General features: G+C 46.8%; 1 protein-coding gene across 4 annotated transcripts in view; it reads right to left on the bottom strand.

Annotated features, from left to right (window-relative positions):
- The window catches only part of RAPGEF4 (Rap guanine nucleotide exchange factor 4), a 328,711-nt gene that overhangs the window by 80,794 nt on the left and 223,449 nt on the right, over window positions 1-24,468 (bottom strand). For all 4 annotated transcript variants that reach the window (XM_062187806.1, XM_062187808.1, XM_062187815.1 and 1 more), the window contains 4 exons: window positions 12,673-12,726; window positions 12,282-12,388; window positions 8,538-8,659; window positions 6,593-6,776 (listed from right to left, as the gene is read on the bottom strand). In XM_062187806.1, the coding sequence (XP_062043790.1) occupies window positions 6,593-6,776; window positions 8,538-8,659; window positions 12,282-12,388; window positions 12,673-12,726 (467 nt within the window). The remainder of the gene's footprint in view (window positions 1-6,592; window positions 6,777-8,537; window positions 8,660-12,281; window positions 12,389-12,672; window positions 12,727-24,468) is intronic.

Genomic DNA, 24,468 nt, shown 5'->3' with positions numbered 1-24,468 from the left:
CTGACCTTGGCCTGAGACTCTGCAGCCACATGCACGGTGCTGCTGGCCTGCCAGCTCCTCCATGGGAAATAGCTTCCCTGCAGGAACTCTCCCAGCATCTTTCTGGCCCCACTCCTACCCCTGTGCCTGCCAGGCTAGGAGCTCGCTCTTTGTTCTGGGAAGAAGAGAACTGAAATAAGACTTTGCTGCTCCTAACAATAGGAAGGGCTTGAGACTCAATCTAAACATCCACCAATCACACACTGAATGCATTAAGGGGGCATTCAGAGGATAGATTACTCAGTACCTATTTAAAACATCCCAGGTTGGGGCCGGCACTGTGGCATAGTAGGCTAAGCCTCCTCCTGCAGTGTCAGCATTCCATATGGGCACTGGTTCAGCCTGGCAGCTCCACTTCCAATCCAGCTCTTTGCCTATGGCCTGGGAAAGCAGTGGAAGACGGACCAAGTGCTTGGGCCCCCGCACCTGCATGGGAGACCTGGAAGTGGCTCCTGGCTCTTGAGTTGCCTAGCTCTGGCCAATGCAGATATTTGGGGGGATGAACCAGCAGATGGAAGACCTTTCTCTCTATCTCTCCCTTTCTCTGTCTGTAACTCTACCTCTCAAATAAATAAATAAAATCTCTTTAAAAAAATCCCAGAAGATCTAAGTTTAAGGGAGAATGCTCTGATGCATTCTTAATCATAAAACATTAAGGATTGAAGAACAGCCAGAGGGAGAGGCACCAAAAATTAGCAGTAATTATCTCTGGGCCATGTGACTGCAGGTGTTATTTATTCTTCTTTAACTCTTTTTGGTGGTTTCCAAATTTCCAACAACGAACTGATTGATTTTAGTAATAAAATTTCTTAGAAACTTGAGATAATCTTATAATGGACCCCACACTGTGAATGGGCAGCCACAGCCAGCTCCCCACTCCGGAGCCTGAATCGCCATGGCTGCGACCCTGTGGCTGCTTCCCTGGGTACAAAGACACCAAGGGCAAGTGCCAAACTGCTCCTGCGGTGACAGGCAATGCCAAGCCCATGAAATGCCCCACTTAATCAGTCATTTATGCAGGCAAGTCCTACAAGCTGTCACTTAGGGCACAGCGATCGGTCCAGCAAGAACAAAGGCAAAGTTTGTCATGTCGTGAGGGAAGGGATTCACAGCGAACTTCCTGTTGCATAAGATTAGGCTCTTTCAGTCAAATGTCTCTCCATCTGATTAGCACTTGGGAATGGACCTCATAATGGTAAACATTCTCTTGGCATCTCTCACCAGAAATCAAAACCCTAAGCACCACTGATTTCAGGCTTGCTAAACTGAGACCCCCTGAGGAAACAAATCCCCCTGTAATTATCAGGATTTCAAATTTCACACCCTCCAAAAACAGTTTGGACAAATAAAGATCCTGTTATAACAAGTTCTACTAATTAAGAGCAAAATACAGAGCCCCTCAAGCGCCCCCTAGAGCAAGCATGTGGAACAGCAGTTGAGAGTAGTCTTGACCCTGCCTGAGCAGGGCAGCCGATGGACAGGTGAGCAAAGCTTCCACCTTCCAGGTGTCCTGCGATCCATCTTAAATTATTTCCTTTCCACTTCAAGTCCCATGGCATGTGTTAGAAAATATTAATTTACCACACCAAAAAAAAAATCAACTTAAGTTTCAGAGTTTCCAACCCATTCGGAAGACTCCAGAACCTGCCAATTTTCTCATGCTATTTTTTCCTCAGCTCAGGTCCAACTTGTTTGTTTCTCAGCTAGTTAAGCTATTAGACTTAAGGATTTTTGTTTTTTAAGATTTATTATATTTATTTGAAAGGCAGAGTTACACACAGAGAGAGAGAGAGAGAGAGAGAGAGAGAGCGAGAGAGCTGGGCCAGGCTGAAACCAAGAGCCAACACCTTCATCCAGGATTCCACATGGGTGCAGGGGCCCAAGGACTTGGGCTATCTTCTGTTGCTTTCCCAAGTGCATAAACAGGGAGCTGGATCGGAAGTGGAGCAGTTGGAATTTGAATGGGCATCCATATGGGATGCTGGTGCTGTAGGCAGTGGCTTAGCCTACTGCACCACAATGCAGCCCCTTAGACTTAAGCTTTTAGATACTTTCAGAACTGTAGAAATAGGAAGTGTGATTCTCATCTACAACTAGATTTAGGCAATAGCACCTAATTCATTGCCCTCTCACCTCTAAGCCAGGCTCTGCTGACCCATTCTCAACTGTGGAGCATCACGTCTCATTTTACTTGAAGGAGAGGTTGGAAGTGTGGATGGCAAAAGCACCTTGTCTCCTGAAGCCTCTTTTTATCCAGGTGCCTTCAAGTTTATAACATTTTAAAATTTTTACTTATTTGAAAGGTAGGGTGGGGTGAAGGAAGAGAGAGAGAGAGAGAGAGAGAGACCTTCTACTCACTGGATCACTCCCCAAGTGCCCACAACAGCTGGGGCTAGGCTGGGCCAAAGCCAGGAGCTCAGATCTCAATCTAGGTCTCCCATTTGGGTGGAAGGGACCCCAGTACTTGAGCCATCACCTGCTGTCTCCAAGGTTTGCACTAGCAGGAAGCTAGAACTGGAAGCAGGGTCAGAACTTGACTCCAGGTACAATGATATGGGATGTGGATTTCCTAAGAAAATCTCAATCACTACACCAAATGCCCACCCCACATTTATATATAAATTTTTTAAAAATTTATTTGTTTGAAAGCCAAAGTTGCAGAGAGAGAGAGAGAGAGAGAGAGAGAGAGAGAGAGAGAGGGTCGGGGAGAGAGGGAGAGAGAGAGATTGGAGATAAATCTTTCATCTGATAGTTTACTTCCCAAATGGCTGAAATGGCCAGGGCTGTGCCAGGCTGACACTAGGAACCTTGAACTCCATTCAGGTGGCCAACATGGGTGACAGGGGCCCAAGCACTTGGGCCATCTTCCACTGCTTTCCCAGGCACATCAGCAGGAATTTTGGATCAGAAATGAAGCAGACAGGACTTGAACCAGTGCTCATATGGGAAACTGGCATCACAGGCAGCAGCTTAACCCACTGCACCACAATCCCAGCCCCCAGATTTATAATATTTTGCTTAATTGGTCACTGCATATCTTTTTGTCCACAGCTCTCTGTCCAAGGTACCTGCTAAATATTGATGAAATGCACATTTTTATCAGTAAGGGCCTCACTGAATCTATTTGCTATAGAGTAGCCTCTTGTTATTGGATTCATAAACAAAGCAAAATCAAAACAATAGACTCCAAAAGCCCATTTTGTGTTTGATGGCCTGTCTTGGAGCTTCAACAAGAGCACTGTCAAACTGCCATCTCTCTATAGCACTTGCCCCCAAATGCCACCCAGGTCTGCACCTGTGAAACCAGGATGGGCTTTGTGAGTCACTCTGTCTGCCACTACATAAAAAGCTAATTTCACATTCAAAATGTATGTTTTTTTTTTCAATACCAATAGCAACAAGAGTGTGCCAAAAATTTCCCCTGAAGCTCTAGTCTGTTTTTTAAACTACAGAACATTCTTTCATAGTTTGACAGTTAAAATGCTGCAGTTAATGTAATAAACAGAGAATTTTTCTAAGTAGCCTGTCAAAACAAGTGACACTTTTTTTTTTTTTTTGGCTAGCGAGTCTCAGATTCAGAACAATAGGAAGTACCTTTCAAAGCAACATCTTCATTATACAATCAAATTCTCAAAGTAATCTTCTCATCAAAGAATATTGTGTTATTTCTTTCCCAGTAATTACCCGAGTTGGGTAACCTCTCTGGAGTGGTGACTTCTCTAAAATGCAGCTGTGCTGAGTTTAAAAATTGGGAGGGGGGTCCTGCCCGGGTCGCTGTGGAGCCAGTGCACCTCATACATCTACATTTCTTAAGGACTTGGCAATGGACAGCAGTAAGGCAGCATTCCCAGGACCTTGGAACATGCCCTGATTTCCAGGAGCAAAGTGTTCAGCTGCTCTCTTCAAGGACAGCTGTGACACTGGTAATTCTCAAACAACTGCACTTGTTTTCTTTCCACTTAATAATCATAATAATAGCCCCCAAAGACTATTAGGAGACTTTAAAAAATGGGATGTATTGTAAAGTTTGAATGTCTGCCTCACAAACTTACATTCTTTATTTTTCATTTTCCTATTTCTTAGGCGTTGTCATTCTAGTAGAAAGAAAACCCAAAAGTCAAAAGAAAAACTTCAAACCCAGCTCCAGCATTACAAAATTTCAAAATATTGTGAAGACATGAAAATCCCAAGGCCACCAAAGTGACAGCTTTGGGAATATGGGCGAAATCTGTGCTGTAAGAGCCAGTGAGACTCCGGGCGTCTCAGATCTGGTATGCAATTCTCTCCGAAGGATCTGTGGGCTCCTGGGGATGGTGCAGTTCAGTGCTGTCTAGAAGAAAAAGCAAGCAGAACAGAGGCTCACCTCCAAGGGGGGCTCATCACAGCCAGCTCTTAGGTCTCTCGGGAAGGGTGAATCAGTTAGAATGATCCAGCTTATAGCAGAAACGCAATACATGTTTGTTGCACTTGACTCTACTTGGTGAGTACCTCTCTCCCTGGATTATAAACCCCCCAGGAATGCACAGAGCTAAGAAATGGCCCTAGTACTCCACACCAGCTTAGACCTCTCCTCTCCACATCCTGTTAACACACAGTATGCTTTCCTTTGCTGTATGTGACATGGCTGTGATTAAACGTGTGCTTGCATGGATAGTTACTTAAGGTCTTTCTCCCATGCTAGACAGAAAGCTCTGGGTGGGAGGACCGACCATCTCATTCAGTGCTTCCCTTAATGCCTTAGCAGCTAACGTAGTAGCCAGAACAAAGTAGGTGCTCCTTAAATGTTGGTCAATAAACGAATGAAGGAAGTGACACGGGCTACGTCTTTGCCTTCAAGACTCTCACAGTTCACAGTCCCATTTCCCAGGGCAACTCTTTACATTGTGGGCTTCCTATGTGCTGCGCCGTGTTGAGCTCCCCTTGGTTTTGGCAGCCGCATGAATGCCAGCAGTGTGCCCCTTCCCGAGGGACAACAGAAATAGCCTCTCACATTTCCAAGGGCCTGAAGAGGCTGTCCTGCCCTGATTCACAACCACTGCCTGAGGTTGGCTCGAATGCAGGTGGCAGCAAAGAGGAGGACAGAGAGCGGGAGGATCCAGCAAACACATGAGGGAGGACACGGAGAAGAGAGTGAGCAGGGAGGCAGTCCGGCAAGGGGGCACGGTGTGGGCGGTGGCGCTCACTGAAGTTCCCCGCGCCCCCGAGAGCTCTGCTGCGTGCCCTCAGTCCCTACCCCTGCGGTCCTTCAGGGCAGAGAGAGAGCAAATTGGCCGGGCAGGTTTCTTGGACTGTACTCCTGCTCAGGTCAGCAAGGCTCTCGTCTCTCTCTTTGATTATTTTGGATTTCCCTCTTCCATTTTTGTTTGAAGATAAGGGTTTTGAGGCTGAAAGAGCCGACAGCCATGGTTCTAGAGTTAAGGATGATGGTGCCAACTGGGAGGAGGAAAAGCCTTTGAAACACACGATGGGGGAGAGGAAGACCCAAGAGGAAGTTTTGACAAAGGGGACATGGTGTGACAAAAATGAAACACGCTGAAAAGCCTTTGCAGCTCGGAGCCTGGGCCAGTGAAAGGGAAAGTGTCCTGAGGGGACAGAATAAAGCTGCCCTCGCGGTGGCTGTTGTGAGTGGTGCGAGGGACAGACTTTGGGAAGTTGGTCTAAGGGATACCGCTCTCTCTTGGAAAGTGCCCGGCGGACACCAAGACGCGGCCGCTCAATGCTCCTGTCAAGACCTGCGATTGAATGACAGGCAGCCAGGCCTCGAGGCAGAGGCCAGAGCCGCAGCTGCCTGGCACTGGTCGCAGGGCGGAGGCGACGTCTTTTCCAGCAGAGAAACATGAGCCTGAGCATGGTGGCTTCAGAACCAAGGGCCAAGGCACTCCCTTAGCGAAAGGCTTTCCTGCGGATTAGGAGACAGCCCAGGCTTCTTTGCAAGCCCGGGAGCCATCAGTAGGACGCCCTGCTCTGCCGCTAGTGGGGCTCCTGGCGGTTTCCCTGAGTTGATCCCATTATAATCCCCAAATCCTGCACTTCCGCTGGTGGGCTTCAGCTGAGACGGCAGGGGGCGCCTGTCTCACCGGCTGAACCACACCTGAAGGGATTCCTGAAAATTAGGCATCTGTGAACCCAGTGCAGAAACCTCAGAATGTGGCCAGCAACAGGCCGAATGAACGAATGAATGCGAGTGGGCATGAGGGTTCTGATAACTCCTGTCCTATTGGATGAGCAAAAAGGAGCTGCCGCAGTCTGGCACAGCAGCAGAACCATGTCTGTTTGTCCCTGACCAAAGGTCTTTTTAATAGGAGACGCCCCAGTTTGTCATCCTGTGCTAACTGCTGGCCATCTCGAGAGTTCTGCAGAGGAGAAATGGAGCTAGCCGGCTCCAAAGGGAAAAATGCAGAGCAAAATTGAGACAAATGCTGGAGCAGCACTCCTTCCAGGCGTCTCCTGCGGCCCCAAGCCAGCCCTGGACGCGAGAGGCCGCAAGAGCCCGGGTGCACCTGTGCAGGCAGGGGGTGCCCGGGCTGCCCGGCGCGCATGCGCTCTCACTCACGGTTTGCGCAGGATCATCCGCATGTGGGCGTCAGGGCCCATCTGCGAGAGCAGCAGCATGGTGTCCTGGAGCTCCTCATCGCACTCCTTCTTCTCCTCCTCAGTAGGCAAAGGGGCATCCTCCTGCTCGTCGTCCAGGAATCGATAAAATAAATATTTGTCTTGGAAATGGTGCTCCTGGTCCACTGCGGGGAACATGGAGGCAAACGTCGGCGGGGACCTCTGCCTCCCGGCCCCGTTCGCCAGAAACAGGCAATGGTGCCCAGCCCCTGCGGTGAGACTCCGCACCCTTCGCACCCCGCCTGCCCCGGGTGGGGCAGCTGGAAGTCCGTTCGCGGCTGCAGTCACGCCCAGCACAGCCCGCCCGGCCTCCGTGGGACTCCCTTGGAGAACCTGCCAGCTTTGCTGAGATGCGCACTTGGACTTGGAGAAACCGCCCTGGTGACATTTTCTAGGTCCCTAACAGGAACAAGCCCTATAATGGTTTTGGGACGTGCGGTCTTTAAAAAAAAAAAAAGCTGCTTTTTCAGGGTCAAAATGCACATTTTCCTCTATGTACTGTTTACTAATGTTTCTGTCTGCACTTTGACAAAAAAAAAAAGTTAGAATAAAATTGTTTGAACAAAGACTGGATCAGGTTTCTAGGTTATACACTCCTTAGAAGAATTTTATGGTAATTTGCTTCTAGTTATGATTTTAAAAAGTTTTCCTTCTTATTCTTTAATAGAACAAGATCAAAATCTTCATAGGACAAAAACAGTGAACTCAGCTCAGAATCCCTCATCCGCAAAGGTTCAGAGTGAAAATGCAATTAAAAGTTTACTTTGGTGCCAGAATTTTTGAAATCTCCATCATTTTTTTTTCAAAATATACATTTTCAAAATGCATGTTTTAATACAAAAAAAAAATGGAAGCTCATGCAGTTTTTTTCCCCCATAATAGGCATTTTATCATGTGCATTTTGATGGAAACAAATTGAAATCCAGGCAAAGGTTTTTGTTTCATACTATGCATTTCCTGTGAACCTTTTGAAGGCCCCTCAACTCTGTCGTAAAGCCGTCACCCCCTTTACAGGATGGAACACTTATACTCTGAAAGGCCGAGGAGAAGCCGTGGACTCTGGCAGCTCCAAGAGGGAGCCCCAGAGCAGCAGCAGCTGCTGGGAGTTGTTGGAAACACACTCAGGATGCATCCTAGACCAGCTGCATCAGAATCTGCATTTTAACAAGGCTCTCACGGGAGCTGTATGCACATGGGAATGTGAGAGACCAGCAAAACCATCATCAGATTCCCAGGTGTGGGCAAATGAAGTGGCTGATGTTACTATTTGGTCTGTTTTGAAAAGTGCGTGTGAGCCAATGGTGTGAGCTGTTGAGTCACAGTTGTGCACCGGCCTGCACGGTCATTGTGTTGGGCGGCAGCCCCTGCGGTCATTAGGGGCTGCAGTCTGCAAAGCACATACCTGCCTTTAAATATGGCCATCCTGTGGGGGATACAAATGGGCTCTCCCAGGCAGCAGCACAGTTACAAGGCAGCTTCTGGATTCATTCCCTGCTTGCATGTCATCAGCCTAGCCACACATATCATTGCTCTTCCTTCTGCCCCTGCATCAGGATTGCTGTGCAGTGCTTGGAGTATAATCACACTATCAATGAACCGTGAATGCAAACTAATAAACGTAATTGGAACGGATGCACTCAGGCTGCAATTTCATTTTCCTTTCATACATTCGCCGAAGTTAGGAAGGTACAATGGTGGAGCACGGCAGTGCATAGCATCCACTCGCCGCGTCTGCACCGTTAGATGAAGGTGTCAGCTCCGCGGTCCCAACAGGGATCCTAATTCTTTCTGGTCCCTTTGGGAGGCGAGCAACCGCTTGTCCAGGGAGATACACTTAGCATTCCTTGAGGCTTTCCCAGGAGTGCGGTGCATCATACGCATCTTACCATGGTTGAGCACCCCGTCTTCTAGCAGAACTTGCCACATGCCAACAGCTTGCGTCCGGGAGTGGGCACACGGAGTCTGCTGCATCATCCAGTCCACCAGCTCGGTTCCCACACAGCATTGTCTGAAGGGGAGGAGGGGGATGTAAAGATGGGGAAATCTGCCCCTTGCAGACAAAAGATAGGGGTAGCTTTTGAGAGGAGAACTTCCCAAGGAGGGCAGTGCCCTCCCATCACAGGGGTCTCACAGCAAAACAAAGCATCACAAGGTGTAGCCTCCAGTTCTCAAACTTGATGAAAACATTCAGCTCACGAGGGAACCCTTGTAAGCAACACCGGCCAACAGCTAGAACTCAACAAATTGCAGCATCAGGGGAGACCTGAGGCCACTGTGGGAGTGGGGGGGTGGTGGGCATGATTTCACAAGCTATTCAGTGAAGTGGCTCCCTTCACCCGAGCCTTGTGACGGGCTGAGTTGATGCTTGGGAGGCACTTGGAGGTGCTCCCTGAAAGGCGCTGTGTTAAGTGCAAAATTATAGAGCACTTTATTTTTTCAAGTAACACTACTGAGCTTCTTTGGAGGGGTGTTGGGAGAGACGAGCAATTAGTGATGCAAATCTCTCTTGAAAAAAGTTCTGTGTAATGAGCGTTAGCACTTCCGCAGAGCCAGTCTGGAGGGCTGCAAATGCTGTGTCTTCACAAGGTAATCCCCCCCACCTCCTCCTGATGTGCATGGGCGAAGCACACACATGTGAGTGAGGAAGGGTCATTACGCACACGCGTTAGGAAATCTTGAAAGCTCCCAGTGATGAGTGAAACAGCCAGTGTTCACAGCAGGATGGTCAGGGGAGGAAATCAAATCTTGAAGTCCCAGGGATGGATCCCAGGGGACAATGGAACAAAACAGGGGGTCAGAGGGGCTACAGCTGGGACTGAGTCACTGATGGCCTCTCCTCCCGTGCGGAGGATGACCCTGCTGCTGGGACACAGTCTGGGATGGATCAAGGCCAGAGAGCTTAAGTTGAAGTAGACTCCTGGCGCTGTGCCATTTTGTGAAGTCTTGAACTGCCGGAGACGTGAAATGTAGCATTAGGCCTAGTGCTGGCTGGCCGTGTGACTCTGGCCACTCACTGATTCTGTTTCCATGTCTGTAGCAGCAAAGAGGAGCAAAAGATGGCCTGTAAGGTCCTTCCTGGTGCTCATGTTCTAGGACCTCTGCAATGGGTTGCCTTTTGGGACCCCCTGATTTGTGGCTGACCCTGACCCCAGGGTCTTACAGTCTTGTAAGAGTATCAAAAATCAAGTTCATTTGGCTTTTAACTCATTGATTGCCTTACTACAAGGAGTACATGAAGTCAGGATGAGCCCAGAGCACCTGAGTCCTTACAAAAACTCCTGCAGTCAGAACATGGAACATAGACCCACTGCGTGCTACCTGTAGCTGATGGAATTGCTGGGGAATCTTTCAATTAATGGTCCCTAGCTTTGGAAGAACAGACAGGAGATGTGAGTGTTGGTGTCACTGGGGTGATCCTACCTCTGCAGAGGCTTCATAACTCACCCTCCCCTTGGCTCCCACTGCCAAACTGCAACAATGAATTAATGGGATGAGGAGCAGGAGGGAGAGAGGATGGATCTGGAAAGTACAAGATCTGGGATGAGGCAACTCAAACTGAGCTGCAGGAAAAAGAAAGCACACATCTGCCTTCCAGTTGAGTCTACTGGTCATTGCCGGCAGATCATTAGTTTGCATCATAGGGTGTGGAGTGGACATCACACCTATATGTCAGGGGTTTACAGTCTCAGTGCTATGGAGCAAAAAGGAGTCTGACTTCTAGTTTCCATCACTTGTCACCCAAAATGACATGTTTTAATAAAATTTTCCAGTGTAAGTCAATACTTGGGACAGCTTAAATTAAGGAATCTTAAATTAAGGAATAAAAATTTTAAAAGAGAAAAGTCCCTTAGCCATATGAGATTTTTAAGATCCATTCAAATGAATTAAGGAAGTTGAACTCTCTCTCTGGAGACAGGTGACACATGATTTTTTTTTTAACCTTTACTTAAAATTATAGCAGGGCATAAGGCCACGGATTCTGAAAGAATCAACTTCTAGGGTTGGAGAAGAAGACTAGAAATGTAATTACCATCAGCCACAGCTTGCAAAAATCCACAGGAAGGGGAACAGATAACCAATCTGTCCTAAGAAACAGTATGTATGAGGAATGTACTACTGATAAAAGGGAAGTGCTTCTTAAATCTCATCTCATTTCCAAAATTCTATCAAGACAGGCCAACATAAATGTGGCAAACTGTCCATGTTGGTCTCGCAACATATTCACCCCAAATGCTGGCTACACTCCTGCCTGCAGTGTAGAAAAAGAGACCGAAAGAAAAAAATATTTGCAATGTTTCTTCATCTTTGGCCTTGGGGAAGAAGGAGAGGTAGAGGGAGAGGGAGATAGAGGAGGAGAGGGAGGGGGAGAGGGTGAGAGTGGGAGAGGGAGAGGGGAGAACAGGAGAGAGAGAGGGAAGAGATAGAGGGAAAGCAGATCTTGAAGTATGTATCCTGGAGGCACATATACTTGGAAAGGTGAGCCAGGTCTAATTTTATGGGTACTGTCATAGGTGGTAGTCACTAGAAGACATGTATCCTTTACAATAGCTTTAAAATTTGTGTTCTAGCTTTTCACTCACTGGGTCTTATGAATTTGGTTCATGTGAATCAAATGGGTTTTGACTCATGCCCAGGCTAATGGGTTCTGAGGTCATGTCTAGGCTACATGGGAAAGAAAGCCTACTGTTTGATGACAGAGGGCTGTGTCTGAACCCCGGGTTCAGGGGACAGGGTGAAGGCTCATGTGCCATATATTAGCTACTCTGGTTCTTAAACATTTGCTGATTGATGTAACCAAAAGTTAGGGATTAGACTCAAATTCTTATTGGGTCCCCATGGCTCAGCCATCCCAGAAGGTTGAATTAACCCAGTGGCCTCCAGATTGATTTTTGTCAGTGATAGCTATAGGCAGGGCTCCTTCTTCCACTGAGTATGGATACGATGCAGAGCTGTGTGTCTTAGTATACAAACGCTGAAGTGAAATCCTGCATTCAAAAATCAGCTCCACAGAGGACTTTGCATATTTTGTTCATTACTATATGCTTAGGGCTTGGAACACGGTGGTGGCTGGCGCCCAGTACCTGATTAATAAACTTGTAAAATAAATGAATGACTGAATGAAAGGTCACTGAATTTGGAGATCAACCAAGCTTGGTTGAAATGTTGGTTTTTCTATTCACTAGTTCTGACTTAGGACAAGAGGACAATTTACTCTCTCTGGGCCTCAGTTTTTTTCATCTGAAAAACAGTCATACACCTACCTAGCACGGTTCTGGTGGGGATGAAACAACATGGAAAGTGGCCTGGTGCACATCTTCAAGAATAAGTAAGCAGTCAGTAAATGTTAAATGTGATATAAGCCTGGTAGGTTTCCTTAAAATGTTTCTTTTATTCATAATAATTATACCAATGTCCAATCAAATGAGTTCTTGAGCAAGGCTTCTGAAGCTATTAATGGTAATTAAATAGCCATAGTTAAGCAGGTATCTAAGACAAGTGTAGCTCTCCCAGAACCTGGAGACTTTATAAAACAGGCTGCTGCCAGATGGGAAATACAGAGAGGCATGTTTGTCCCAATCCACAGAACATGAATCTGAGGGGGCCACAGCTTTTAGAATTAGTGCACGTACCTGTATGTCTTTAGGTGGTATTTTCTATCTCTTATCATGTGAGGTGCTCGAGAGAGAATGGCATTTCGTAAAATTTTTCCAGCCCTGAGGATCTTCTCTGAAGGGACCTGGATTTTAATCAGGTAGAAGGAGGAGGAAGAGGAAAAAAAAGGAGAATTTATGAAGGAGAGCACTTGGGATGAATCCTTCAATTACTTTCCAATCTAAGTCTGGCTAGGAAAACATCATCCTCATACATATTTACGTTGTTCACTTGTGCGGCATGTCACTGAATATCTGTTCCCTAAGAAATGTATCAGGTTTCTTGATCTGATGCTCTGACATTGCACCACCTCCAGGGCACCTGCAAAGCTAGCGCTGATGGCTCATCAACCCACCTACATCCCATTACCTTGGTAATGGTGTTAGCAGGACGGAGAGGAACGTGAGGTTCAATGAGAGGTGTCTGAAAAATAAAATGTTAAAGCAAAAGAAAATTAAACAAAAAATTCAGTAAAGAAAATTATGGGTTGGGGGATAATAAGAAATATCAATTTTTATTAAACACAAAATAGAATTAAAAAAAAAAGCATCTACCTAGAAAACTTGAATGCATGAGCATTCAAAGGGCAAAACAGATCATTCAATTTGCCAACATTTAAATATAAATTATTAAAAATTAAAAAAAAACAAACAGATAGGAATGATTCGATGTTTGTTGGCTTAATGAGAAGGGCATAAATATCCACTCAAAGCATAACAAACATCAGAGCAGAGGAAAAAGCAAAACAAGATAAACAGAGGTTAAAATGACCCATTCGGGGGCTGGGGATGAAGCATTGGTTTAGGATGGAAATGAGCCATTCCATTCTCTGTCATGTAGTTAAGATTCTCCTTTGGCTCTCTGTGCTTTTAGGAAGGAAGTTTTCACTTTTTGGCGAGGCCGGTTCTGTGCACTCGGGTCCCCAGAGGCAGTGGTGCCCTTCTCATTCTTTGACGGAGGGGGTGCCGTCCTCAGGGCTCCGTGGCTGTCACGTGAAAGCTCTATTTATTACCCACATTCTTCAGACGCAAGTGCTACATGTGAATCCAGAGAAATCACCGGCTTCAGGCTACACAGCTGAGCCCTCGTCTGACCAAACCCTTTAGCTCCCTTTATCTGAATTACCAAAGACCAGAGGACAGAACCACCAGTCCCACTTCCAGAGGGAAGAAAAGATAAGATTTCTTATGAGACTGTGGTAGGCAGAATTACAGCCTCGCAAAGATGTCCACGTCCTCGGCACCAGAACCTGTGATGGGATTCGCTGCGTGGCCCAACGGGCTCTGCGGCTGTGATTAAATTCAGGACCAAAGTCTGAAGATTAGCCTGGTGTTTCCAGGTAGACTCCTGTCATCGCAGGGAATGCTTTCAAGACAGAAGAAGGGGTAGAGGAGCCTAAACCCGAGAGACAGCAGCCCAGGAAGGAGTTGGCCCCACCTGGCTGGCTTTGAAGATGGAGGAGGCCAAGAGCCAGGGAATGAAGGTGGCCTCTTGAAGATGCGAAAGGCTTCTCCCCACGTGCCTCCACGAGGAGCGCAGCCTCCAACACCCTGGCTCAGCTCACGGAGATCCACCAGCCTTTTAAGCTGGCACACAATCAGGCTATTAGTTTGTGTTGTGAGGAGCCACTTCATTTGTGGTACTTTGTCAGAGAAAATTAATACAGAGATTACCCTACTTTCTACTGAACACCCTGCATTTTGGCAAACGAAGGATAGTTACAGTGAAAATAAATGGGTATGTTTTCCCTCTAGTCCTAATTTTCAAAATATGGTCAATGGGGGAAAAAGTTAACACTAATTTAGAAATCTTTCATATACCAAAGTACAAATACACACCTATAAACACGCACCTTTCTTTTGATCAATCATACATTTCAAGTGAGTTTATGCTTTTCATGTTAGAATTAAGGAAAAAGAGAAAAGAATATTAAACTTCAGGAAACAGCATAGAGGAGATACAGATGTATTTGGAATGGCTGACATCTCATTGGACCTGGTATTTAAACATTTTCTTCACCTGATTGGCATCAGGTAGACCTTTCCTATCACAGTCACTAGAGCAATATCATAGTGACAACAGCACACTGTTCACAACCAGCACAGACTATGGAACGTCAGGGTGCTCGCTCAATGGTGGCTTTAATCAGAAACCAACTCTTCCCTGAGAGCAGACCCGTGGGGGTGAGGGGGTCATGAGCTCATTGTCTCCTGTACTTGTCCTAACACCTCCAAAGAAGACAGGGAGAACTCTGGGATGGCGTAGCACCTGGAAAACGAGCAGAAGTGCCACCATCACACCAAGATGCTGCAACGGTGCTAGTGAAGCATGCTGGGTATTTTGGAATCGTGAGTTCCCAGTATTCCTGAATTCCACGTCCTTACATTACACAAGGTCATCTGCTGAGCCTCTGCATAGTCTTTTTTTTTTTTTTTTTTTTGACAGGCAGAGCTAGACAGTGAGAGAGAGAGAGACAGAGGGAAAGGTATTCCTTCCATTGGTTCACCCCCCAAATGGCTGCTATAGCCTGCGCGCTGTGCCAATCTGAAGCCAGGAAGCCAGTGCTTCCTCCTGGTCTCCCGTGCTGGTGCAGGTGCAGGGCCCAAGCACTTGGGCCATCCTCCACTGCACTCCCGGGCCACAGCAGAGAGCTGGACTGGAAGAGGGGCAACCGGGACAGAACTGGCGCCCCAACCAGGACTAGAACCTAGGGTGCTGGCGCCGCAGGCGGAGGATTAGCCTAGTGAGCTGTGGCACTGGCCAACCTCTGGGTAGCCTTGAACATAATAATAGAAGCCCACTTCTTCCTGTTTTGGAGGAAGGCAAGGCAGATTTATGAGGTGCAGAGCACGCAGCTGTGAGACCAGCCTTGGAAGTCGCCTTCTCTTTCCTGTGAACACACTCTTTTCCTCTGCACTGATTTTGGAAAAGCTGGCTGAGCCAGGGCTCAGAGAGATGCCCACACTTGAGGATGACTGGCGAATGTCTGTTCTGTGGTGTGAACAGTGAGACACTATTTGCAGATGGCATCTTTTTATTTGCTTTTACAGAAATGGCCACACAGTAGTCCTCACAGGAGGGAATGCCCAAAATTATGGGTAATACTGGATTCTATGTGCTATTTTATGTTTTTTCTATATGCGTCTATGATACAGTTTAATTTATAAATTAGGCACACTAAGGGACTAACAACAGTAACATTATAAAAGAGAACAATTATAATAATTTTTTTTAAATTTTATTTTTGACAGGCAGAATGGACAGTGAGAGAGAGAGACAGAGAGAAAGGTCTTCCTTTGCCGTTGGTTCACCCTCCAATGGCCGCCGCGGCTGGCGCGCTGCGGCCAGCTGATCCGAAGGCAGGAGCCAGGTGCTTGTCCTGGTCTCCCATGCGGGTGCAGGGCCCAAGCACTTGAGCCATCCTCCACTGCACTCCCTGGCCATAGCAGAGAGCTGGCCTGGAAGAGGGGCAACTGGGACAGAATCCGGCGCCCCGACCGGGACTAGAACCTGGTGTGCCGGCGCCACAGGCAGAGGATTAGCCTGTTGAGCCACGGCGCAGGCCAATTTATAATAATTTTTTTAAAGATTAATTTTTATTTATTTGAAAACAGAGTTACAGAGAGAGGCAGAGACAGAGAGAGAGGTCTTCCATCTGCTGGTTCATTCCCCAGATGGCCGCAGTAGCCAGAGCTGCGCCGATCTGAAGCCAGGAGCCAGGAACTTCCTCCAGGTCTCCCATGTGGCTGCAGGGGCCCAATGATTTGGGCCATCTTCTACTGCTATCCCAGGCCATAGCAGAGAGCTGGATCGGAAGAGGAACAGCCAGGACTAGAACTGGCACCCATATGGGATGCCGGCGCCTAAGGCCAGGGCTTTAACCCACTGCTGCACAGCGCTGGCCCCTATAATGATATATTGTAATTACAGTTCTCTTCCTTTAACTGCCATGGGGCAGGTAGCTTACACAATATGGTTACACTGCATAAATCAGTGATTTGCATCCCAGGTGGGACAGAGCAGGAGGCCATGAGATTTCATCCTACTATTCAGAACAGTGCCCAATTTAAATTTCATGGATTGTTTATTTCTGGAACTTTCTTGTTAATATTTTCAGATCATGGTTAACCATATGCAGTTGAAACTGTAGAAATCAAAACCACAGATAAGGGGAAACCACTATATTTTAACAAAATGCTAACCAATGGTCTCTAGGTTAGTTTATTTTGTTGGACAGCTCCCCTTTTTGGTTCCTTGGAACCCTGAAAACAAAGTAATACTAAAGCAGGGGCAGCATCAAGCTTCAACCGGGATTTTTCCTTTGATTTGCAACTTCTAAAGGTGTAAAATGTACACGAGGTTGTCTTTTAGCTAGAAAACCCTAGTACCAGTTCCAGGACCAAGAGGCTGTTTAATCTCTTGAAAGGCAGCATTCTCAGAACCGTCTCCAGCTCAAAGATTTTAGGTAGAGGGGTGACACAATGAATGGATGCTTTGAGTAGGGGCCGGTCCCTTCATTTAAACAAAACCTCCAAGGGACACGTGCCGGGGGGCAGCAAGGGAGGCTTTATTTTGAGGGAATAGGGATTGGTCTTTGAAAGGTGCACCGTATTCAGTTGGGCAATAGCCTGTGTTCTAAGAACAAGGTTGGTGCCTGACAGCCATCTGTTGTGACACAGAGAGCATGTGTGACAGCAGCTCTGTCCTGGGAATCAGTCTCTGGCCACTGCCTGTTCAGGGCCCGTCCATTGTGAGGGTGACTTTCTTGCTTTTGTATCTGCTTGTTTATTTTCTTTTTGGTTTCCCTGGGCTTTCAAGCAAAGCTTCTTTTGAGAATGTTACCTCCGCTGTGCTATAGACAAATACGAAGATTCCCATTTTCTGGATGATTTGGTTCACTAGGGAAAGGTGAAGCGTGAGGGTGTTAGGGAGAGTCAGAGAGAGCAGGCCAGCCCTAGAGGCAGCTCCGCATGCGCTGCCCTCTTATTCTGTTATCACTCTCATTATTTACTGGGAAAACGCAGGCTGGGTAGGGTCTTCGCTCGTGCAGCTGAGAAGTGAAATTGCTGAGCCGAATGCAGGTCTACCTCGCCCTAGTGCCTCCACTGCAGGGCCAGCTACCCCGTCCCACCTGCACCTCGCTCACAGAGACAGCTTGGCTTAGCCATGACCTCATGCATTTCCGGCATTAAATATTCATAACCACTTGCTGAGATTACACATTAGCACCTTGCCCCGTGCCTGGCCTGAATTCATGTTCAGAAAAGCAACTTTGTGATAATAAAACACTCAGCATTGATGAACTGCCCCTTCAGGGTGAAGGCAAACACACCAGGGAGTGGGTTCCAGCAAAGTGCACCCAGGAATCAGGGAACTTCCTAGAGTGTTGATCACAGAGGATGGCAGAGTTGAGCAGCCAAATGGGCCAGTGTGAGGTAGCCCTGACATTAGCAGTGCAGAAAACTCCTGGGGAGAGGGACAGGGAGAAGGGAGAATCACCAGGGCCTGGGCCTAGTCCTAGTGCCAGCTGGAATCTGGACAGCCTGGAGCAACCACAGTGGTAGAGCCACTGCTGCCTCTGCCACCCACCACCTGCCCACTGCTGAGAACTGAGTGAGGCCTTCCTGCATCCAGTCTCCCACCAGCAGAAGCCAGAGAAGGAAAGAAAACATCATTTTACAAAGGATGAGGCTAAGCAGAAGCAGTGTGGGAGGCGGGGTTGGTGCAGTGGCTATGGTACAGCTTGGGAGGGTCACAGCCAGTGGTGGCTCAAGTACTTGAGTCCCTGCCACTCCTGTGAGTGACCTGGACGGAGTTCCAGGCTACTGGCCTCGGCCTGGCCCAGCCCAGGCTGTTGTGGGCATTTGAGGAATGAACCAGTAGATGGAAGATCTATCTGTAGGTCTCTCTGTTTTTCAAATAAAGTGAAAGAAAATAAATCAATAATTAAAAAAAACAAAAAACAAAAAACAAAAAAACGGAAGCCACATGGTGATATCAAACCAAGGACAGGGAGCCTAGGAAACACACTGTGCAGAGGCCAGTGCCCAGTGCCCAGCACAGAAGGACAAAGAATTGATCTGAAGGCAACAGGTATAGGCCAGGCCAGGTGATCACCATGGCTGCCATGCAGGGCACCCTGGCCCTCTCACCTGCACACTGTACCATGTGCCCCAGGCACTCTTCCTGTTGGGCTGCAGGCAGGGCAGGTGGGCTGACCAGAGCGTGGCTTCATGGGTGCCCTGGTTTACTTCCCAGAGCTGCCCACCTTTGTGACCTATAGCCTGGATGCACATTTCACAAATGAGCCCGGAGAGGAGCAGACCTCTCCCTGATTCAATTTCCCACATTTCAGCACATCAATCACATGCTGATAAAAATTCTTCCTCCCTACCTGGGCAGGAAAGAATCCAGACTGGGCTGCGAGCGTGTGAGCTGGCAAGCTGGGCGCGAAGGACAGACAAAGGCAGAGCATTCTGCTTTCTCTCTGCTTCTCTTGGCTCTCTCTGCCGAAGTCTTCCCTCAGGATTGACCGTAATTGGTTTTTGTTTGTTTCTGGAAAGGGGATGCTCTTTCTGCCGCTTTTTATTATGTTTATATTACTACTGAAAAGGAGGAACAGTCAGGGAAAAGATTCCTTTTGGCACCAGAGCCAATTCAGAAATCCTAATCAGGTGATGAAAAATATGAATTTAGCCTCCATTACCAGATGCACAATAACTCCCCAGTAGATTATAATGAGGTGCAAGGCCCTGTAATAGGCCTTGTGAAAAACCATATTCAGTACCTTTTGAAAGAGGGTAATTCTTTCTCCTCAAGTATTTGCTCACAGAAGCCTTTGGCAAGGCTCGACGTTTTCAGCCAAGAGACGAGAATAACAAGCTAGATTGGGGCACAAAGCTCACGGCCGACCTCTGCAACCCAATGCAATACCAAGTCCTGAGAGTCCACACACGGTCAGATTCAAGGAGCTAATGACGGCCTGTTGTGAGGAGCAAAGCACTGGGCTAATGGAGGAGATTTGGGGGCAGGTGTTTGGCCTCGCAGTAAAAATGCCACTTGCATCCCTGCTACCCACATTGGAGGCCTTGATTGTGGGTCTGTCTTTCTGCCTTTCAAATGAATAAATACACAAAGATTTTAACAAACTAACAAAGATGCCACTTGGAGCACCTGTATCCCATCCTGGAGGGCCTGAGTTCGAGGCCTCATCCTACCCTGATGTCAGCTTCTCAATAATGTACACCCTGGAAGGCAGCAGGTGATGGCTCTGGGAGCTGAGTCTCTGCTGCTCACGTAGAAGACCCAGAATGAGCGCTTGGCTCCCAGCCTTGGCCCGGCCCAGTCTCAGCTGTTGTGAGTATATGGGGAGTAAAATAATGGCTGGGAACCCTCTCTTCCTCCAATACATAAAAATAAGTAAATAAAAAAATTTGAATAAATTCTGATAAAGTGTCTGGTCTAAATGAATCCCTCATCTTGTTGGAAAAGCAAAACTTCTACAGCAAGTGAGATTACATGAATCCACAAATAAATGCTACATCATGGATTTCAAATTCTCCCTTTTCTTATGTCAGATAAAAGAGAGAGGTATATGAGGAAGTGGATGAAAATAATATTCAACCCTGGATATACTTCTAGGAGTTACATTCCCTTGTTTTGGAATTTTGGAATAACACAACTAAGGTATTTGAAATGTCTCATTCTCATAATAATTATCACAATGTCATCACTCTGCTACGACCAGACGAAAATAAAGTCAGAACTAAGTCATGGGCAGATTTCACCACTCTGAAATAACCATGTAAGTCCTTCCAGTTGTGAAATAATGGAAAAAACATGAATATACATCGTTGGCTTTTTTTTCCCCTGAGTCTTTCCTAATTGGAAATTGGCTCGCAGATTTCCAGTTTCAGCTATACCATGTAAAGAACCTGGAAGCTGACACCTCTGCCACAACCAGGACAAGTAAAAATGATGACTTTTCTTGTGTTCATCAGAGAACCGAGGTTACAGAGCAAAGCAGTACCCCGAAATCTGGAGAGAGAAGAACCCAGCATCACAGCTGAAATTTGTTAATCTGGAATGGAAGCCACAGACCGGGAGGAACATCTAAATGATAACTTTGATGGCACGCAGGAGACTGAAGGTGGACACACTCCCTTCTCCGCGCCCCCGCCCCCACCCCCGTGTCCCTGCCACACCAGTATAAACATTGTGGATTCTGCTGAAAGAATCCTAAGGCAGAGTTCCTGGGGTAATATAACAGTAATGTGGGAAACCAGGCAAGGACACTAGAGGATTTTGAAGGTTTTGGTACCTACAACTCCAGCAAATACTAAACACAGGCCAGTCCCTAGCCAGCCTAACACAAAAACTTAGGTTAAAGGACAATTTATCTCAATTTCTATTACCAATACATTATGTCTAATTTCCAATAAAAAGTATTTCAGACAGGAAATTTAAAGTAGCTATAATTTATATGTTAACTATGGGCTAGTATGTCACTGGTAATACCAAAGAGAATAGTAGACAATATGCAAGAATGTATTGGGGGGCCGGCGCTGTCAAAAAGCGGTTAATGCCCTGGCCTGAAGCACTGGCATCCTATATGGGCACCGGTTTGAGGCCCAGCCGCTCCACATCCTATCCAGTTCTCTGCTATGGCCTTGGAAAGCAGCAGAAGATGGCTCAAGTCCTTGGGCCCCTGCACCCATGTGGGAGACCCAGAAGAAGCTCCTGGCTCCTAGCTTCAGAATGGCACAGCTCCGGCCATTGCGGCCAACTGGGGAGTGAACCATCAGATAGAGGACCTCTCTCTCTGCCTCTCCTCTCTCTGTGTAACTCTGACCTTCAAATAAACAAATGAATCTTCTTCTTCTTCTTCTTTTTTTTTTTTTAAAAAGAATGTATTGGGTAATACAGAGATCTAGAAATTCTAAGGGGGATGGTATCATGGCACAGTGGGGTAAGCTGTCACCTGTCATGCTGGCATCCCGTATGAGCACCATTTCAAGTTCCAGCTGCTCTACTTCTAATCCAGCTCCCTGCTGATGTGCCTAGGAAGGCAGCAGAAGATGGCCCAAGTAGTTGGACCTCTGGTAAGAGACCTGGATGGTGTTCCAGGCTCTTGGCTTTGGCCTGGCTCAACTCTGGCTTGTGGCCATTTAGGGAGTGAACCAGTAGATGGAAGATATCTATCTCCATCTCTTTCTCTCTAACTCTGCCTTTCAAATAAGTAAATAAATAAATCTTAAAAAGAGAGAGAGAGAAATTCTAAGAATGATCAAAGGAAATTCTACAAATTAAAAACACTGTATGGGACCGGCACTGTGGTGTAGTGGGTAAGGCCGCTGTCTGCGTTGCCAGCATCCCATATGGGCACCGATTCAAGATCCAGCTGCTCCATATCCGATCCAGCTGTGGCCTGGGAAAAACAGTAGAAAATGGCCTAAGTCCTTGGGCCCCTGCACCCGCATGGGAGACCTGGAGAAAGTTCCTGGCTCCTGGCTTTGGATTGGTGCAGCTCCGGCCATTGTGGCCAATTGGGGAGTGAACCAGCGGATGGAAGACCTCTCTTTCTTTGCCTTTCCTTCTCTCTCTGTGTAACTTTGACCTTCAAATAAAAAATAAATATATAAACAAAAAGAAAACACTATAACAGAATGAAGACAGACTTTGATGGACTCATCAATGGACAGGAGATAGCCACTAATTCTGAAGATAGATCAGTGGAAACTTCCTAATGAAATGAAGTAAAATACCATGGGGAAAAAGACCCCCAAAAACAAGATGTCCTGGGGCTGGCGCTATGGCCGAGGCCCCAACATCCCACATGGGCTCTGGTTTAAGTCCTGGCTGCCCCACTTCCAATCCAGCACCCTGCTGATGTGTCTGGGAAGGCTGCAGAGAATGGCCCAGGTGCTTGGACCCCTGCACCCATGTGGGGAACTGGGATGAAGCTCCTAGCTCCTGACTTTGCCCTGGCCCAGTCCTGGCCATTGCGGCCATTTGGGGAGTGAACCAGCAGATAGAAGATCGATCTCTCTCTCTCTCTCTCTCTCTCTCTCTCTCTGTCTCCCCCTCCCTCCTACCCACCTCCCTGACTTTCAAATAAATTAAAAAAAAAAAAAACCTTTTTAAAAAAACGAGAATATCCTAGATTGATGTGAAAATCACAAAGAATAAAACAGATGTCGTTGGAATACTACAAGGAAAACTAAGAAAGAATTCAGCAGAAGAAATAATTGAGGTGATAAGGGCTGAGAATTTCCCCAAATGAATGACAGACACTGAACCTCAGGTCCAGGAAGTGCAGAGAACATTAAGCAGGATAAAGAACAGCAGCACACAATTGCATTGGGGAATTTCATATTCAAACTGCAGAAAAGCTAAGACAGGCAGCTTCTTGAAAGAAACCAGAGAAAGAGACACCTGACCCACGGAGAAACAAGGATATGAATGACACAGGACTTCTTGTCAGAAACCTTGAATGCTGGAAGAGAATAGAATGAAATATTTAAAGTAAGGGGAAAAGGGCCCGGCACAGTGGCACAGCAGGTAAAGCCCCCGACTGCAGCACAGACATCCCAGTTGGGTGCCAGTTCAAGTCCTGGCTGCTCCTCTTCCGAACTAGCTCTCTGCTATGGCCTGGGGAAGCAGCAGAAGATGGCCCATGGCCTTGGGCCCCTGCACCCATGTGGGAGACCCAGAAGAAGCTCCTGGCTTCAGATCGCACAGCTCCGGCCCTTGGGGTCATCTGGAGAGTGAACCAGTGGATGGAAGACCTCTCTCTCTGTCTCTACCTCTCTCTGTAACTCTCTCTTTCAAATAAAATAAATCTTAAAAAAAAATAAAGTACGGGGGAAAAAAAAACCTTACCCATGTAGAATGCCATAGTCATCAAAATTCTCCTTCAAAAGTGAAGGAGGGCTGGGTATCCACCCGGGCAGTTAAGATGCTGGCTCAGACACCATATCTGATGTCCAAATTAGAGTACGACTTCAGCTCCAGCTCCCAGCTTCCTGTGAAGGTGCACCCTGAGGGGCAGCGGTGGACTGCTGTCACTCACATGGGAGACTTTGACTGAGTTCCTGGCTTCCGATCCAGTCCCAGGAACTGCAAGCATCTGGGGAATGAGCCAGTGGATGGGTGCTCATCTCCCTCCCTCCCTCCCTCTCTCTCTCTCTCTCTCTCTTTCTCTAACACATAATTGTTTTAAGTGAAGGAGAATAGAACTGTTCACTTAAAAATAGTTAAGATGGTAAGTTTTAAGAAAAAGGTGTTGCCAGTTTGTGTCCTGGCTGCTCCTCTTCCAATCCAGCTCTCTGCTACGGCCTGGGAAAGCAACAGAAGATGGCCCAAGTGCTTGTGCCCCTGAACCCATGTGGGAGACCTGGAAGAAGCTCCTGGCTTCAGATTGGCCCAGCTCTGGATGTGGCAGCCATTTGGGGAGTGAACCAATGGATGGAAGATCGTTCTCTCTGTCTCTCCCTCTCTCTGTAGCTCTACCTCTCAAGCAAATAAGTAAATATCTTAAAAAAAAAAAAAAAGAAAAAAGTGCAGGAGAAATATATATTTTCTCAGACAAACAAAAGAAATATTACTAAGGCAAAATGTTTTAGAGGCAAAACCTAAAATACTAACTATGGAGAGGCACCCATTCTTACCAGTTGGAATGGTTCTCTCTGAGTTCTTACATAGCAGTTCACTTTTTCTTTACAAATTGGCCTGATCACACCCAGATTTTCTTATAATGGCCATACCACAGTATTGTTACACAATTTGTATTTGAGTAATTAAAGCTAAGGGATGTACACAGCTCAACCATAATATTCCACAGAGGCCACCGCCCATTGTGGCCATCTGTCCTCACAACTGTAATTTTCAAGGAAATAGAAGCTCCATGCAGGATTATTAAACTCCTCTTTTTTATAAATTGAACTCCTGTTTCCATTACAGGAAATTCTGGCAGCCAAGTCCAAGTGTAGGATTAGTGTGCTGAGCACTTTTGGGAAATGAGGTAAACAGAAGCTTGAGAGACACAGTTCACAGACGGCTTAGACGGTAACTAAAAGTCAAGTCATAGGAAAATACATAGAACAAGACTTCATTTTTATAGAAAATGCTCCATATTAGATCTGTAAATGCATAAAATACCCAAAA

This window comes from Lepus europaeus, chromosome 1, assembly GCF_033115175.1.
Source record: "Lepus europaeus isolate LE1 chromosome 1, mLepTim1.pri, whole genome shotgun sequence".
NCBI lineage: Eukaryota > Metazoa > Chordata > Mammalia > Lagomorpha > Leporidae > Lepus > Lepus europaeus.
Note: the sequence above shows the minus strand (reverse complement) of the source record. Positions and strands in the feature narration are given on the sequence as shown.